The sequence below is a fragment of the Sminthopsis crassicaudata genome, chromosome 1, assembly GCF_048593235.1.
Source record: "Sminthopsis crassicaudata isolate SCR6 chromosome 1, ASM4859323v1, whole genome shotgun sequence".
NCBI classification, from domain to species: domain Eukaryota; kingdom Metazoa; phylum Chordata; class Mammalia; order Dasyuromorphia; family Dasyuridae; genus Sminthopsis; species Sminthopsis crassicaudata.
The window spans coordinates 5,968,499-5,985,606 of record NC_133617.1 but is presented as its reverse complement, the minus strand read 5'-3'; the positions used below and the strand labels follow the sequence as shown (position 1 = coordinate 5,985,606).

Genomic DNA, 17,108 nt, shown 5'->3' with positions numbered 1-17,108 from the left:
TATTGTCATAGGAAGAGTGAGGTTGATGATTCTGTTCAAGTCTACTTAAATCCAATTCATTCATAACTCAAGATATTACCTGTGATGTTATTGGTCCCCCTCCTAAATAAAGGACAACAATACTAATAACTGTCATATTTGAATATATGGTATCTATTGATACATTATACATACATATTTATGTATACACTTATATGTACAGTTTTATATAATTATACACACACAAATGCATGTTAATATGTCAAATATAGTGTCATGGAACAGTAAGTAAAGAGTTAGCTTTGTGTCTGGCAAACCTAGGTTCACATATTATCACTGACACATATTGATTGTGTGTGTCCACTGAGCAAGAGTTTTAGTCTCTCTGTCTTCCAGAAAGCTAAGGAGATAATTTCCATATTAGGTGCTGATTTGAATTAGCAGATGCAGCTTTTCAACACAAGAATTCTATTAAATTAAGATCATACCTCTAAATACCTCCAGTTAGAAAAATGCATGTGTGGATGTATTTTTAAAAAGGAAAGGGGGCAGCTAGGTGGTATAGTAGATAGATCACCAGCCCTGAAGTCAAGAGGACCTGAGTTTAAATTAACACTTCCTGGCTATGAGACCCTGGGCAAGTCACTTAACTCCAATTACCTCAGAAAAGAAAGGAAAGTAAAAGAAAAGAATAGAAATGTGGGGGAAAACATTCTATGAACACTTCCCTGTATGTTTCCCACATAAATTAGCAGCTTAGCTTCTCTCATTACTTATTCCAAATTGGCAAATACTATCTTATTGTATGTAAGCACAGGATTTTCTCAGGAGAGACAGGAGATTCTTTGAGCTCCTATACTGTCTCAGTGCAATCATGATTTAGCTGGAAGTTAGTTCTTAGAATGCTGCCTATTATATCGTTGGCACTGCCTTCAGGGACATTATCCCTAATGTCCAGCTAAACTCAGAAAACCCCCAAATAGTTTCAATGATGCAATTTTTTCCTTGTGGAAAAAAAGAAAAGTAAATCATATCCTGAGATTTGGATTTAAGTTTTCAGAAATATCAGTGTGCATTGTTGTTCACTCTTTGCAGTCATGTCCAACTATTCATGACTTCATTTGGGATTTTCTTGGTAAAGATTCTAGAGTGGTTTGCCATATCCTTCTCCTGCTCATGTTATAGATAAGAAAACTGGGACAAACAGAGTTAAATTACTTACCTAATGTCATACAACAAAAGTCTGGGTCTAGATTTGAAATCAGCAAGATAAATCTTCGGAACGTCAAACCCAGCACTCTATGCAATGCACCATTAATGCACATCAGTAGATATAAATGATGATTATTCCTGAACTTGACTATTTTCCCATTATGTTTACTGATATAAACTAAAATGATTTTCCATTTATTTGGGAGAAAAATATGATTTCTCCATGATTTTTGATAATCATATGAATGAAATGGAATAGAGACACTATGATTAATTTCATATGTTCAATCTACATATAGATAGATTAGCTTCATATGCAAAATCACTTTATTTCAAATATTTTCATTAATGTACTTTAAATCTCATGCCAAACTTAGTTTTAAATAACCTTTTGGAAATAATTGTCTTTAAAAATAGCTAATCACAATAAACAAATAAAATAACCACGTATGATGGAGTATGCAATACTATATGTACCTATGATCACCGCATGTACACTGGAGGAAAGGTCTTGCAAACCAACATGATTCATCTGGAAACACTTAGCAATTCTTCCATCATGTTTGACAAATGAATTATAATAAACAAGTCTTACAAATGCTACACGAGGTAGCATTTTGGTAAGTCTCCATCAATTAGCTTTATCTAATATGTGATCCTTATATTTCCAAGCAAATATATTATCCTTAAATTTCCAAAAGTGGGATACATAGAGAGGAGCAATGGAGCTCCTATGGCTGACTCTTCAAATATAGAAATATCCTTAGATTGTTGCCCAAAGTGAGTGTCCTGTTAAATCTTGGCCATTACAGCAAAGGACCAAAAGACCTTCTCTCATCACTTTACCTCTTTTTTTAAAAAAAAAAAGGATGGGGCCTCAATTTGTTCATCTCTAAAAGGGAAATCTTGGTACATATTTTGCCCTCCTCACAAGGTTATTTAGGGGGGAAATGTCAGACTTCCCTGTTAATGACCAAAGTCCAACATGAAAGCCTTGAAAGGACTAAGACTGGACACCAAGGCCAAATGTGCCCATGGTGCTTCATCTCAGAACTTAATCCTAAGCAGGCATTGCATCTTTGCTCCCTGTTTAATGCATTTATGGGGTGAGTCATCCCTTGCCTTCTTTGCCCCAATCCCCAAACATAATTATAACTATATAAATATTACTATATAATTATAGCATTGTTTAATATTTTCATGTCTGCCAAGCATTTTAAACATATTGACCCATTTCATCCCAACAACAATTTTGAGTAGTAGCTGCAAATATCATCACTGCTTTGCATACAGAAGTTAAATGACTTGCACAAGTTCACTGAGATAATTAGTGTCTGAGGCAGGATTTGAATTCACATCTTCCTGACTCTAAATTAGGTAAGGGCATAAATCTGGCACCATGAATTGTAGGAATTCAGTGTGGACAAGTGATAACTAACCTCCAAGTACTTAACCTTCCCAATTGCTTCATTTTCTTTAGGTGATCCCAATAGCAGTGCTGTTCAGCCAAGAAATGGCCAGCTAAAATGTTTGCTGCTCTATTTGCAGTTAACCCAAGTATGGTACCCACAGAGTTTATTCTTGATCTTGTGGGTTTCTCTGCGAGCAGAGCTAACTGCTTTTACTCCCTTGCATATCTTTGCTCAGAACTTTCCTGATAAGTAGGAGGCAAGTAACCTTCAGCTGAGTCAAAAGTTCCAACTCGTATTCAATGATCATTTATTAAGTTCTTACTATGTGACCTATGATGTGCTCTGTGTGCCAGGAGTGCAAAGACCAAAAAAAATAGTCTTGGACCTCACAGAGCTTACACTCCATAGGTGTGGGGGAATATGGGTCAGTATATGTCAATACAAAATATGTGTAGAGATTTCTGGGTGGAAGTCACAGTTCTGATAAAAAGGAGAGTTTATTAACAATAGAACAAGACTTGCAGGGGGCATAAAGCCAGAATAAAAAGGGTAGGCAGAAGGGACACTGAAGAGAAGGAAGCTGGAATGGATGGGTGTGATAGAGACTCTGATGATCAGATTACTCCCCAAAATGATCATCTAACTCAAGGAATACCACAAAACTATCCCTCTCCCTCTTACTTCTGTATCTCTTCTGTATCAAGGGATCCCCTTTACCAACCCTCCCCCTTTACACCAATGAGAAACAGGTGGCTCAATACCTACGTCTTGTGTTTTTTTTTCTGTTTTTAATCTATCCAAATTATATATAATTATTTAGAAACCAATGGTCAATATCCCTAACTATTGAGAATCTTGGACCTGGTTTGTTTCTGTAACCACATTCATTGCTAAATTAATTATTGTTATCAGTTCCAATTGATCAGTAATGAACAGAAACAGCTACACCCACCGAAAGAACACTGGAAAATGAATATGGACCACAACATAGCAGTTGCACTCTTTCTATTGTTGTCTGTTTGCATTTTTGTTTTCCTTCTCAGGTTATTTTTACCTTCTTTCTGAATCCAATTCTTCTTGTGCAGCAAGATAACTATATATATATATATATATATATATATATATATATATATATATATATATATATATATATATATATATATATATGTGTGTGTGTGTGTGTGTGTGTGTGTGTGTTTGTGTGTGTGTATATACATATATATGTGTATATATACATATATACACATATATATGTATATATATATTGCATATATTGTATACATATATTTCATTTAACATATTTAACATGTATGGGACTACTTGCCATCTAGGGGAGGAGGTAGAGTGAAGGAGAGGAAAAGTTGGATTAGAAGTTTTTTGCAGGGGTCAATATTGAAAATTACCCATGTATGTTTTGTCAATAAAAAGCTATAATAAAAAAATAATGTATTTTAAATTTTTAAATATTATTTAAATATTATTTTAAATATTATTAAATATTATTTTAAATATTATTAAATATTATTTTAAATAGTATTTAAATATTATTTTAAATATTATTAAATATTATTTCAAATATTTGGATGTAACTACTCAGTTTCTTTATTCCTCTGTAACAACCCCTTATTCTTTGAGTGATCAGAAAATTCTATAATACCCTATCTAGAAGCTGAGTCTTGATACATAGATAGAGGCATAAGGATAAGATGACCAGAACTAGGGTCCCATGTCTCTTCCTATATTTGGAAAGAATTCTAATTCATTGTCAACAGAGTGGGGGTTTGGTACGATGGGTTCTGAATTGCTCAACCCTGAGCCCCAAGGTTTTATGAATAACAGAAAATATATTTCTCTCTCTTGTATCTCTTCTCTCCAGATTTTCCCAAACTTCTCTCTCCTAGCTTTATTCAGTCATAAGCTAGCCAAAGGAGAAAACTTATTTTTAAACTGTGGGGACCAATCTATGTGTGACATTTATGTTGTTCAAGAAAACATATAGGGGAAATATCACCTCTGGGTTTTTCACTTAAAGATCTGGTGGTTTTGTGGATGGAAAGAGTGAGAAGTCAACAATGTGGTTCAATGGTAGCCCTAAACACAACTGAAATCTTCACCTGGATTGAAGGAGGTGCAATATTGAGAACACAAATAGTGATGGTCTTACTACACCATGCCCTGGTCAGACCACTCCCAGAATGCTGTGATAAAAGGTGAATGGGATACTGTTAGGTTCTTACTAAGTGCGAAGAAGAGTCTCGACTCTAGGTCAGAGTTGGAGTGGCTCTCTGCAATTTCTGGAGACAATAACACATTACAGGACACTCTGGAAAGGACATCTACACCCTGCAGGAAATCTAGGTCAGGGTCCACAGATAGATCTTAGCATCATAGATCACAGGATACAGGGACCTTAGAGGCAGTCTATTCTAACCCTTTTATTTATACATGAGAAAATTGTAGCCTATTGCCTTACACAGAGTTAAGGATATTATAATAAGGTTAGATTGGAGTAACTAGGCATATTAGACTTGGAGAAAACTTAATGGTCATTATTGAGGGTTTTTTCAAAATAATATTTTTTCCTCCAAATTACATGTCAAGAAAATTTTTAGCATTTATTCCTAAAAAAATTTGAATTCTAAATTTTTTCTTTCACTCCCCTATCCTTTTCCTAAAATGGTAGACAATTTAATATAAATTGTGCAGTGCTATCATGTAAAGTAAATTTCCATATTAGTTACAGCTATAAAAGAAAAATAGATCAAAAGAAAATAATCAGGAAAAAATTATATTTTGATTTGTGTTGAGTTCATCAGTTCTTTATCTGGATTTTTCTTTATGAATCCTTTATAATTGTCGGGTCATTATATTGTTGCAAAGAGTGAAATCATTTATAGTGGATCATCCTACAATATTTCTGATCTCATGTACAATGTTTCCCTGGTTGTGTGCATTTTATTTTATATCAGTTTATACAAGTCTTTCCACATTTTTCTGGCATCTGCCTGCTCACTGTTTCTCAATCAATGGGCATCCCTTCAATTTCCAGTATCTTGTTAGTTAGTTTCAAATATTTTAAAGGGGGGAGGAAGCATTAGATTAGGAATGAAAATAAGTGTGATGGTATAGTGGAAATCAGTATGCTAATTTAAGATGAGCATATACATCTTGTTTTAAGAATCTGTTTTGTGAATAAGTAATTTTTTGTGTAATTTGCTTTCCCCCCCCTCCATAACAAGACAGTTTAATATTTGCCCCTCAAATTTGGTTTAAAAAACTTACAATGACCTGTGTAGCCCAAATTTGGAAAACAATTGACAAACACTAGTTAATAATGTTAATTTTGATCTATAGTTTCCTTTTTGGAACTTAGATATAATTTGTAAAAACACTGGGCCAGAAACATAAAATTCAACCAGAAACTGCAACCAACTGCCTACTCCTGAGTCACCATCAAGATGATTCCTGTGTATCCCACTTTTGGAAATATAAGTATTACATATTTGCTTGGAAATATAAAGATCACATATTAGGTAGAGCTAATTTATGGAGACTTACCAAAATACTACCTCATGTAGCATTTGTAAGGCTTGTTTACTGGAATCTTTAGGAATTAAAATAATGTTTTTTGCTGAGAAAGTTTGATGTTCGTATTATTGATTGCATGTAATAGTGACTAATTCTGCTGAGTGTGTATCAGCCTAAAATTAAGCATATGTGACACTAAATCGATTTTATGCATATGCTGTAGATCTCAATCACTTTTGCTGGGATTTTCTATATAGGCAGAGGAAAATTCAATATTCTTTGAAGTTCATTGTAACTGAGAAATTCTGTGATTCTACCTATCCAAAAGACTGGGGTGGGGGGGAATCATATGAATATAGTTTAGTTTCATAATGATTTACCTACTGAGTTTCTTCTTGAATAATATCTTGCATTTTTAGGTAGTAGAGTGGAGCAGGGCTTCTTTTTTATTATAGAAAAGATTTTATTTTATTTGGTAGTCTATGCTTTAAAAATAAAGCATATGAATCATAGAGTCAGTAATTTAATTTTTTTTAATTTTTATTTTATTTTATAATTATAACTTTTTTTTGACAGTACATATGCATGGGTAATTTTTTTTACAACATTATTCTTTGCACTTACTTCTATTCAGATTTTTCCCTTCCTCCCCCAACCCCCTCCCCCAGATGGCAGGCAGTCTTATACATGTTAAATATCAGTAATTTAATTTTAAACTCTACTTTTAAGAAATCATAGGTGGGTAATTCAACCATATAGTATTGAAATTAAACTCCCTTTTTGTGAGCATTCAAGAATAAAGCAATAACTATTGCCTCCACTATACTTTTCATTTTCATGTTGATAGCAGGGTTATTTTTTTCCTAGTAAATTTATTTATTCTTTTTAAAAATTTATTTATTCTTAATACACATTATCTTATGAATATTGTTGGGAGGGAAAAATCAGAGAAAAAAGAGAAATACCATGGGAGAAATTAAAAAAAAAAAGAAACAAAGAAGTGAACATGACATGTGTTGATTTACATTCAGTCTCAGGTCTTTTTCTGGACAGAGATGACATTTTCTGCCCAGAGTCTATTGGGATTGTTTTGGATTACTGAACCACTGAGAAAAACCAAGTGCTCATTCTTGTTATTGTCTACAATGTATTCCTGGTTCTGCTTTTTTCGCTCAGCATCAGTTCATGAAAATCTTTCCAGGATTTTCAAAAATCAATTTGTTCATCATTTTAATAGAATAATAATATTCCATTACCTTTACATACCCCAACTTATTCAGCCATTTCCCATTAATGGGAATCTACACGTATTCCAATTCTTTGCTACCACAAAAAAAAGCTGCTACAAACATTTTTGCATATATGGGTCCTTTTTCCTCTGCTAAGATTTCCTTGGGTTACAGACCCAGACTGCTAGGTCAAAGGGTATTTACAGTGTGATAGCCTTTTGGGTATACTTCCAAATTGCTCTGCCAAATGGTTAGATTATTTCACAATCCCATCAATAATGCATTAGTGTCCCAGTTTTCCCACATCTCCTCAAGCATTTATCATTTATCTTTTCCTGTCATTTTAGCCAATCTGAGAGGTGTGAGGTGGTACTTCAGAGATGTTTTAATTTGCAATTCTCTAATCAAGAGCAATCTAGAGCATTTTTTCACATACCTATGGATGGCTTTAATTTCATCATTTGAAAATTGTCTTTTCATATCCTTTGACCATTTATCCATTGGGTAATGACTTGTATTCTTATTAATTTGATACAATTCTTTATATATTTGAGAATTGAGACCTTTAAGAGATACACTGGTAGTAAAGTTTTTGTTTTTTTTCCCAGCTTTGTACTTCCTTTTTAATCTTGTTTCTGTTGGTTTTGTTTGGGCAAAATGGGTAATCAAAAATTGTTTGTTTTGTCTTTCATAATGTTTTCTAGTTCTTCTTTGGTCAAAAATTCTTCCCTTTCCCAAAGATCTGATAGGTAAACTATCCCTTGCTCTCCTAATTTGTTTTTTGATATCATTCTTTATGCCCAAATCATATACCCATTTTCACCTTATTTTGGTATGAGATGTGAGATGTAGACCTATGCTGAGTTTCTGATATATTATTTTCCAGGTTTCCCAGCAATTTTTGTCAAGTAGTGAGTTTTGGTTTCAGAAGTTGGAGATGAGGGGGGTTATCAAATACTAGATTACTATAAGTTTGATTATTATGTTGAAGCAGGGCTTCTTAAACTTTTTACAAGTGCAACTTCTTTTTGCCCAAGAAATTATTACATGACACTGGATATATAGGTGTATACCTATATCTATCTATCTATCTATAATATTTAAAATGCTGATAACAAATACTGATAATAAATTATAATTTCATGACCATCACATCCAGGTGTGGGATGCCATATGGGGTTATGACCCACAATTTAAGAAGCTGGGAAGGAGAGGACCTGTGCAGTCCTCCCTGGACTTCTAAGATTCTACTTGGGAAGATGCGACATCTACTTGGACCCAGTTCCTACTCACTGAGAACTCCTCAGATGAAGTCAGAAAAAAAATCATCAGCTTCATGATATACTAAAAGCAAATGATATTTTTTCTTCAATTAGGAATCAAATATTCTAAAAGCCAATCATCAGATACATTATGTATGAGTGAAAGGAAAAACATAATTACCAAATAGTTGCCAAATACTATAGTAAGGATTTAGGATACAAATATAAAAGAAAATTAGACCTTGCCTTCAAGAATTTTATATGCTAATGGAAGAAATAATGCACCCACATTTCTGTTGAGGGGAGGGACACTTTAGTTTAGAAAGTTATAGAAATGAGAGGACAATATATCCTTAGGGAGGAGATTGGAACAGGTACAATGGATTGATCTAATCAAAGTGAATCTAAAGCTCATGCTTCTAAAAATGGAGGCAGGAGTTTGAGAAAGGAGTGCAGGAAAGCACAGCTGAAGTTTTCCAGAAATAGTATTCTGAGAAAAGTAGTCATCACTTAGGAAAGTGGGGCCTCAAGGTGGAAGTTCCTCCAGGGTACAGTCTGTGCTGTTTGTGGTGAGATTGCTTTGCTATGGGGGATTTGGCTGGCCAGAAGCTATAAAATTCAGAATACATCATCATTTCCTCTTTTCTATTTTTAATGTATTTTTTTCAAGTGACATTTTTTCAGTCTTTCCCACACTTTCCACCAGTTAGAAAAATACATAGAAAAACAAAATCCTTGTAACAAATTTATACAATTCATCAAAACAAATTCTCATTTTGGCCATTTCCCCAGATGTTTGTTTAATTTTAATTATTCTTGAGTCCATTCCTTATCTTTTAAGAAGTAGCTATCACATATACCATTTGTAAAAAAAAGAATATTGACCTTGAGAAGTATTGATATATACCATTTGTAAATACCAATACTTCTCAAGGTCAATATTCTTTTCTCCTATTCAAATCCAGTTCAGAGAGGAGGGTCTCATGTCTGACTCTTATTTGGTCACAGCTGTATTTTTTCTGTCCCTGGCTGCCTATTCTTTTCTCTATCTTTGCATTTATCCTCACTTCTTCAGACCCTCAGGCTGACTGTTTCTTCCTCTCAATCCAAGTTAAAAAAAAAAAAAAAAAAAAGGAGAAATTGAAAATAAATTGGAAAATCAGTCTTGGACAAATGTCTATCATTTTCCTCCTTCTATAGCCAAGATTGGCAGATTCAAGATTCATTTTCACACCCCCCAGCACGCCCACATGCACATCCTCACACACCGAGGAGGCAAGAGGGACCCATGAGCCTCAGGTAAGCTTAGGTACACTGATCTCAGAACTTTGGATCATCCACATGTGGCACCCTTGAGCTGCAATGAATCACTCACTCATCAGGTAAGGAAGATAGAAAATGTGCTTTAGAAACTAAGGAAAAAACAACTATATTGAAGGAAGGCTTATCATTGTCACGAGTACTCTCCACCCTACTATGTTCCCAACTCTGTCCTTTGAAGCTTCTTATTCCTAATTTGGCCAACAGATAGAGGTAATAGGTAGATTATCTAGACAGCTTGAGTTGGAATCAGGTAAATCCAAAGTCAAATACCACTCTTGACACTGACTAGCTGTAACAGGAGACTCTCTTAACCTTTATATATTTCAGATATCTCCTGGTTGATACTGTCACTCATGAATAGAAATTGGCTTGTTGGAAGGAGATAACATGCTGGGAGTTTCTCATATGATTGGAATAATAGTATTGATAACAACAATGACCATTTCTGAAGCATGTTAAGATTTGCAAAACACTTTACTACTATTGTCTTATTTAACAATGAACATTAGTATCTGCAGACAATAAGAGACTGGAGTTCTTCAGATTTTTTTTTCATTTTTGCACACTATAGTAATATCAGTAAAATCCTGAATCCTGAAGATAAAATATATGCTTATTTATACTCATTATATATCCCTGTTCCTAATATGTAGAAGGTTCTGTTCTCTGAATAGAGTTCTTATAACTCCAAGTGTCAGCTTTCCTCTTTGAATGAAATAAAATTGTTTGAGTTCCCTTATTTAAATAACATTATTTTATCCAAATTGCTAAGATGAGATCTTTCTCCTCTTCCTTTCCCCTTTTCTTTCTTCTCCTCCTCATCCTTTCTCTTCTTTCTTCTTTTTTCTCTTTTCTTTCCCTCCTGTTTCCTATGCCTTTCTCTTTCTTCTCTTCTCCCTTTCCCCTGTTCTTTTCCTTTCTTCCCTTCCCTTTTTTCCTCTTTTTTTTCTAATATAAAAGGAAAGATTGTAAACTATCTTTTGTTCTAACACTTGGGGCTAGCATGAGTGAAGTACCTCCCTTCCTTCCTCCCTCACATTGACCACAAGTTTTTATATTGATAACTGGTGTAATGTCATTTCTATGGCTCAAAAGAAATTCTTAGTTAAAAAGTCATCCATTAATTCAACAGATATTCATAAAGCTCCTGTAATGTTTTATACACAGTGGTGGCCCTGGAGAGACAAAAATAAAATGAAATCATGTCTCAGAATTTAAAAAATAAATAATCTTAAAAAAGATGTGGCAAATCTCTAAATAGCTAGAATGTAAGATACAATGTGGTAAAACTACAGGTGTGGTATAAGTAGAGTGGTAAGAGGCATTTAAGAAGATTGAAATCTCACTTGGCAAGTGTTTATTAAGTTTCTTCTATGTGCCATGCCCAGTAGTAGCATTAGAAATAGGAAGAGAAAAACTAAATCATCCTTCTCTCAAGGAACTTGACTGGGATGGGGAGAATGGTGGTAGAATCATTGTGCACAAAATTGAATGGCATAGGGGTGTCTTCCATTGGAATATGCTTGGAGTTGCCCTTCCTGCTTTTATTTCACCATGTGGAAGGTACTCTGGTGACTAGCTTCTATAATTGTTATCATCTTCCCTCTTCTCAATTCAGAAGAAAAATGTCTAAAAGGAATTAATGCCCAAGATTAACAAAGAAATAGTAAATTATATCTATTTACTCATGATGCCAGTTAGGAGGCCTGAAGTCAAGAAGTCTTATCTTCCTCCATTCAAATCTGACCTCAGACACTTACTAGCCATGTTCTCATGGGCAACTCACTTAATCCTGTTTGTCTTAGTTTCCTCATCTGTAAAAGGAACTGGAGAAAAAAAATAAACAACCACTCTAGTATTTCTGACAAGAAAACCTCAAATAGGGTCACAAAGCTAAATTATTTAGGCTATGCCCTCACAGAGACACTTATTAGCTGGGCCGAGTAAAACCTAGAATTTGGGTTTTAAAAGAAAGTTCAGGCTTTCCCACATTTCTGCCCAGTGCTAAAGGACTTCCAGTAAACCCAAGCCTGCCTTCCCAGGTAGCATTGTTTCCAGGCCTCTGAATGACTGGAAGGTTTTCTGCCATAAACCCTAAACTAGCCGCTCTACCATTGCTAATAACTGCTCCTGATTCTGCTTTCTGAGATCAAAAAGAACACATCTACTGTTATAGTAGTGAGAGTCTTTCTATGACTTTATCAGAGTGTATGGCACACAGTACATGCTTAATAAATGTCTAAGATGACTTGTTGTCTAGCAGTAGGGCTTATTGCTTGAGATTCTGAAGTGGAGATTAGATAGTGGGGGTGGCATAGGGGACTATGTGAAATGAAGAGAGTAAAAGAAAAAGTTCTCAATGAATATTTTCTATGTTTGTTTCAGTTAAGTATGACACAAAGTCCTTTTCCGAGAGCATTCTGAGAGGGAAGAAGGTGCTTAAGAATGGAAAAGTCTTGAAAGAGTCATTGTTAGGAGAGGAATGGAGAGCTGAATGGGAAGGAATCAAGGAACAGTTGAAGACAGAAAAATGTACATTTGCAATAGATCCAATAACCATAGTTTAGGGACTTTTCTCAACTCCATTTAGCAGGATGTAAATAAGAGCAAAGAAAACAGATGGAGAGAATAATCAGGTCATGGGGTTTGGCAAGGCAATGTCAGAGATATGAAAAGTCAGAGAGTAAGGGAAAGAAGAGAACAATGTGGAGCTTAACTGCATTATTAAAGGATTGAGATTAGAGAGAGAGAAGAGAATAGCCAGGCATAAAGCATGGGGAATGATTTACAAATTTTGGAATGCATGAACATAGAAATGAATATGTGGTATGACCAAGTGACAATCTTTCTATAAAACTATCTAACTTACCCAAATGATTTCAAATTATTCTCCTTTCCATAGCATACACCCAGTCAAATTATTCAATTTGCTCTTCCTATTAAATGTCATTATCTCTTTTAATGATATGGCTTTGTAAAAGTTGATCCCCAAGGCTGAAATGTCCTCTTTCCTTCCATTTGCAGGAAGAATCTTTAGCTTTCTTCTTAGCACAACTAAAAATATATCAGGCAGACCTGCTCAGAAATGCTTACTAGTTTTAAATAAGTAGATATTTATATGTGCACTCATGTGTACACTCATATTTTTACTTTTGAATGCCAGTGGTGGTGGTGGAGTTGATGCTCATGATGATGCTGAGAGTGATGGTGCTTATTCAAAAAGTGGTGATGCTGCTGGTGGTTTTTATGTTTTCTACAGAATATGAGCTACATTTCATGACTTTTGGACTTCCTAAGATGTCACATGACTTAGCTTGTTGCTCTACAAATCCCTCTATTCTCATCTTCTCCCCCTAATTTAACAAAATTTAAAAATTCTGGAAAAAACAGTTCACTGAATGAATGCAAACATAATTCCTCTGGCCATACTATGCCGTTGAATCAACTGATAATCATCCATATGGTCAGCAACACAATCAGGAAAGACCTAAACCATTCAGTGTTCTTATGGTCTTGCAGTGTATGTGGACAAAATGAATCAGTAAAATAAGACCGACAATAAAAGCAGTTCTTTGACAACTTCTCCAATGTTGGACCAGCTACACTTGGGTGAATAAATCCATAATGGCATGAATTTTCTGCCTGAATTGACTGAATGGTCATCTCAATTAGTCATATTAGGTGTAAAAATCAGGAAAATGTGATGTTTAACTAGATTGTCTAGCTGTTGTTGTTTGTCCTTTGCTCTTGAAGAAGCCCATGACATCAGGGAAGTGATGCCATGGCATGCATATAAATCGGATTTAAGTGAGGGAAGGCTGTGCAACATCACCTAGCTCACTTTCCCCTCCAGTGCTATCTGGGTCCAGTAGCAAGATATATGTCAGGAAGACTGGTGATGGGCCTGGATGAAATTGAAGATATAGATTATTTTTAAAGCTGAAGTCTTCAACAGGATTGGCTAATAGGATAGTGAAAAAAAATTAATTTGCTATGTAAGTTGCAGAGTATATACCAATCTGGATTACACAAGGAAGCTTTCTCCCTGGGCCCAGTCATTCCTGTTAAAACAGAAAAAAAATCTGAAAACACAGCTCAATAAAGTCACAGATGGCTGTTTCCTTTACGGTTTATTAATATATAATAGTAATCTCATGTAAATTAACCCATTATTGAGTTATATGTTAGTATATATGTTTGGACATTGCTCTGTGTTTTTGTGATTAGTTCTGGAAAAACATCCATATAGTTATAACTCAACAAATTGAAAAGTAAAAAAGACAAGGAAGAAGATGAGAGAATTTGTTATAAAAAGTTATATCTAGAAAAATCATTCTTCTAATCCCTTTTCTATCTATAAATGAAGTCTTAAATCCAGAAAAGAAAAATTACATTCAATATGCCATATAGAGATAATGTCAGAACTGGACTAAGAACTCAGATGTCTAAATTAGCAAGATGATATCATCTATTACATCAGCATATTTGAAAAGAAAAATAAAAGAAAAAATGGGAGAGAAAATTATTTTGATAAACATATATCACAAACAAGAAAACACTTGCTTCACTAACTTTGTCAGAGCTGCCTTCATATCCTTGTTCCTCAAACTATAGATGGCAGGATTTAGAGTCGGGGGTACTACAACATAGAACACCGACACCAACAGGTCAAGCACAGAAGGGGTGTCAGAAGTAGGTTTTATATGAGCAACAAAAGCAGTTGTAAAAAATACAGAGGTCACAACGAGGTGGGGCAGACATGTGAAGAATGCTTTAGATCTGCCTCCTGTGGATGGCATCCTTAGAACAGTGGAAAAGATGTAAACATAAGAGATAACAATATAGAAAAAACAGCCTAGACCTAAAATTGTGGTTGTGATTGTGGTTCCAATTTCAGCAAAATTGGGTTGTGAACAAGAGAGCTTGAGCAAATGAGGGACCTCACAGAAGAACTGGCCAAGCCCCGCTTTACAGAAGGGTACAGAGAAAGTGCTGACTGTGTGCATGATGCCTGAGAGACTCCCACTGACCCAAGAAGCAGCTGCCATCTGCGCACAGGTTTCTCTGTTCATGAGGGTATCATAGTGCAAAGGGCAGCAGATGGCCGCATATCGGTCATAGGACATCACAGTCAACAGAGCCAGCTCAGCACAGACAAATGAAAGCACAAAGCATACCTGGATAGCACATTCAGGAATAGAGATGGAGTTGCTTTGTGTCAGAGAGATAAGGATGGACTTGGGCACTGTGACAGAGATGTAGCAGAGGTCTATGAAAGACAAATGCCTCAGGAAGAAGTACATAGGAGTGTGAAGGTGGTGGTCCATGGTAGTGACAAGGATAATGAGTAGATTCCCCATTAGGGCTGCTAGATATATCAGAGAGAAAAGCACAGCATGTAAGATCTGCAGCTCCCAGACATCAGAGAAGCTCATGAGGAGGAAGCTGTTGATGATGGTGTGATTGGCCATTGCCTTCCTAGGGAGACAGAAGGAAAAATGGGAAGGGATCAGTTAGCTCTGTGGATAATGGGAAGATTGGACTTTCTTTTTAAATTCAAAGCACTGAAAGGGAGAGTAATGTTTCAGCTCACCTCTGCAGACCTTTTCTCTATTTATCTGGCCTCGATCCTACTTTGTGTCTGGTTTCAACTCCACATGGAACTATCTGCCCCCTTATGATCAGTTCTTCACTTCTAATCTACCATCATTCTAATAGCTCCTATTTGTCGTCAGCTCTGCTCTCCTCTGGATGAAGGATTGAAAGTCAGAGGACCCAACTTTTTCCAAGGCATTCCCTTATAGAGGGTAAAAACTAGACTCTCAGTTCACTTTGCATCTGCTGTCCTACCTTGTTTCAACTCCATGGAAAAAGATTCCCCACTCTACTGCTGAGTAGCCTCTGTTGTCTAGTTCCACCCTTAATTTCCTGCCTCACTTTATGTGCTTTCTCTCTCTTTAGATTGTAAACTTCTTTAGGGCAGGTACTGTTTTTCTTTTTTATTAGTTGTTAGCCCAGTACTTAACATAGTGCCTGAAACACATTAGTCTCATTAAACAAAATGCTTATTGGAGTGGATAATGGAGGTTAATCATTTCTTAGTCAAATCCTAACAGTCAGACTCCAGTTTTGGAGTGCCCATTAGAAGGCAGCTGCTCTACTCTTTCCAGCCCAACCCTGCATTCGGTACAAATTGACTTGACTCATGAAAATAATTCACAAAATGGAGAAACCCAAAATATTTATCAATCATTTTTGTCTTTGAGATCTGATCCTTTAAAAAAATAGGAAGATTAGAATAGCAGATATGCTAATAACTAGAGCACACTATTGATTTATCTGTTACACTAAAACCCATTAAATAGTGTCCAGAGCAAGGCAGATGCTCAAATCTTGCAAGTATCCATCTGGAGCATTGTGTTTAGTACTGAAGCAATACAGTATCTAAAGGCCATTTAAAAACTGAAATTTACCTAGAAGAAAGCCACCATTTTGGTTATGGGAATACAAAATCATGGCATTTAATATCTATCTGGAGCTTTCTAATTTTGAGTCTCCATTCTTACATTATTCCAATTGATCCCTAAAACCAAGCTTAAATGTGCTATCATCCTGTTTCATAAATGAGGCCAGTTAGGCTCAGAGCAGTTATGTGACTCACCCATGGTTGAACAGCCACTAAGTGACAGTTGTGATATGAGCTCAGGTTTTTCTGATTCCAAGACCAGTCCTGAAAGAATCAGAGAATTTCAGATTGAAAGGAGCTCAGTGGCTATCTAGTCTAAAGGATCCCTCAAAGAAAATGTCCAATACATTTAGCCAATAAGTGTACTAGCATCCATTTGAAGAAAATGAGTGTATTTTCAATGGTTCCTAGTCTACTTTAACATAATTATTTTAAATTAATTTAAAATTAATACAAAATAGAAAAAAAAAGTACATTGTTACATGGGCAGCAGAACATGAGGATTCAAAATATGAGATAAATTTTCATTTTTAAGAAATCCCATTTAATAAATATTGTGCATTGTGTTTAGAACTGGACATCATTTCTTTGTTTCCTTTTAAGTCTTGCTGTGCATTTTTTATTTTATTCTTTTTTTACCCTTTCCTTCCCTCTCTCAAGAAGGCTACAATTAAGTTCAGTTATATTTATATGTATA

General features: G+C 35.2%; 1 protein-coding gene across 1 annotated transcript; it reads right to left on the bottom strand.

Annotated features, from left to right (window-relative positions):
• Nucleotides 1-14,294: 14,294 nt before the first annotated feature.
• On the bottom strand, nucleotides 14,295-16,676 carry LOC141551700 (olfactory receptor 14A16-like). Its single transcript, XM_074283634.1, has 2 exons — nucleotides 16,607-16,676; nucleotides 14,295-15,423 (listed from the first exon to the last, which is right to left on the bottom strand). The coding sequence occupies exon 2, from the start codon at nucleotides 15,414-15,416 to the stop codon at nucleotides 14,487-14,489; it is 930 nt and encodes a 309-aa protein (XP_074139735.1). The 5' UTR covers nucleotides 15,417-15,423; nucleotides 16,607-16,676; the 3' UTR covers nucleotides 14,295-14,486.
• Between the last annotated feature and the right edge of the window lie 432 nt (nucleotides 16,677-17,108).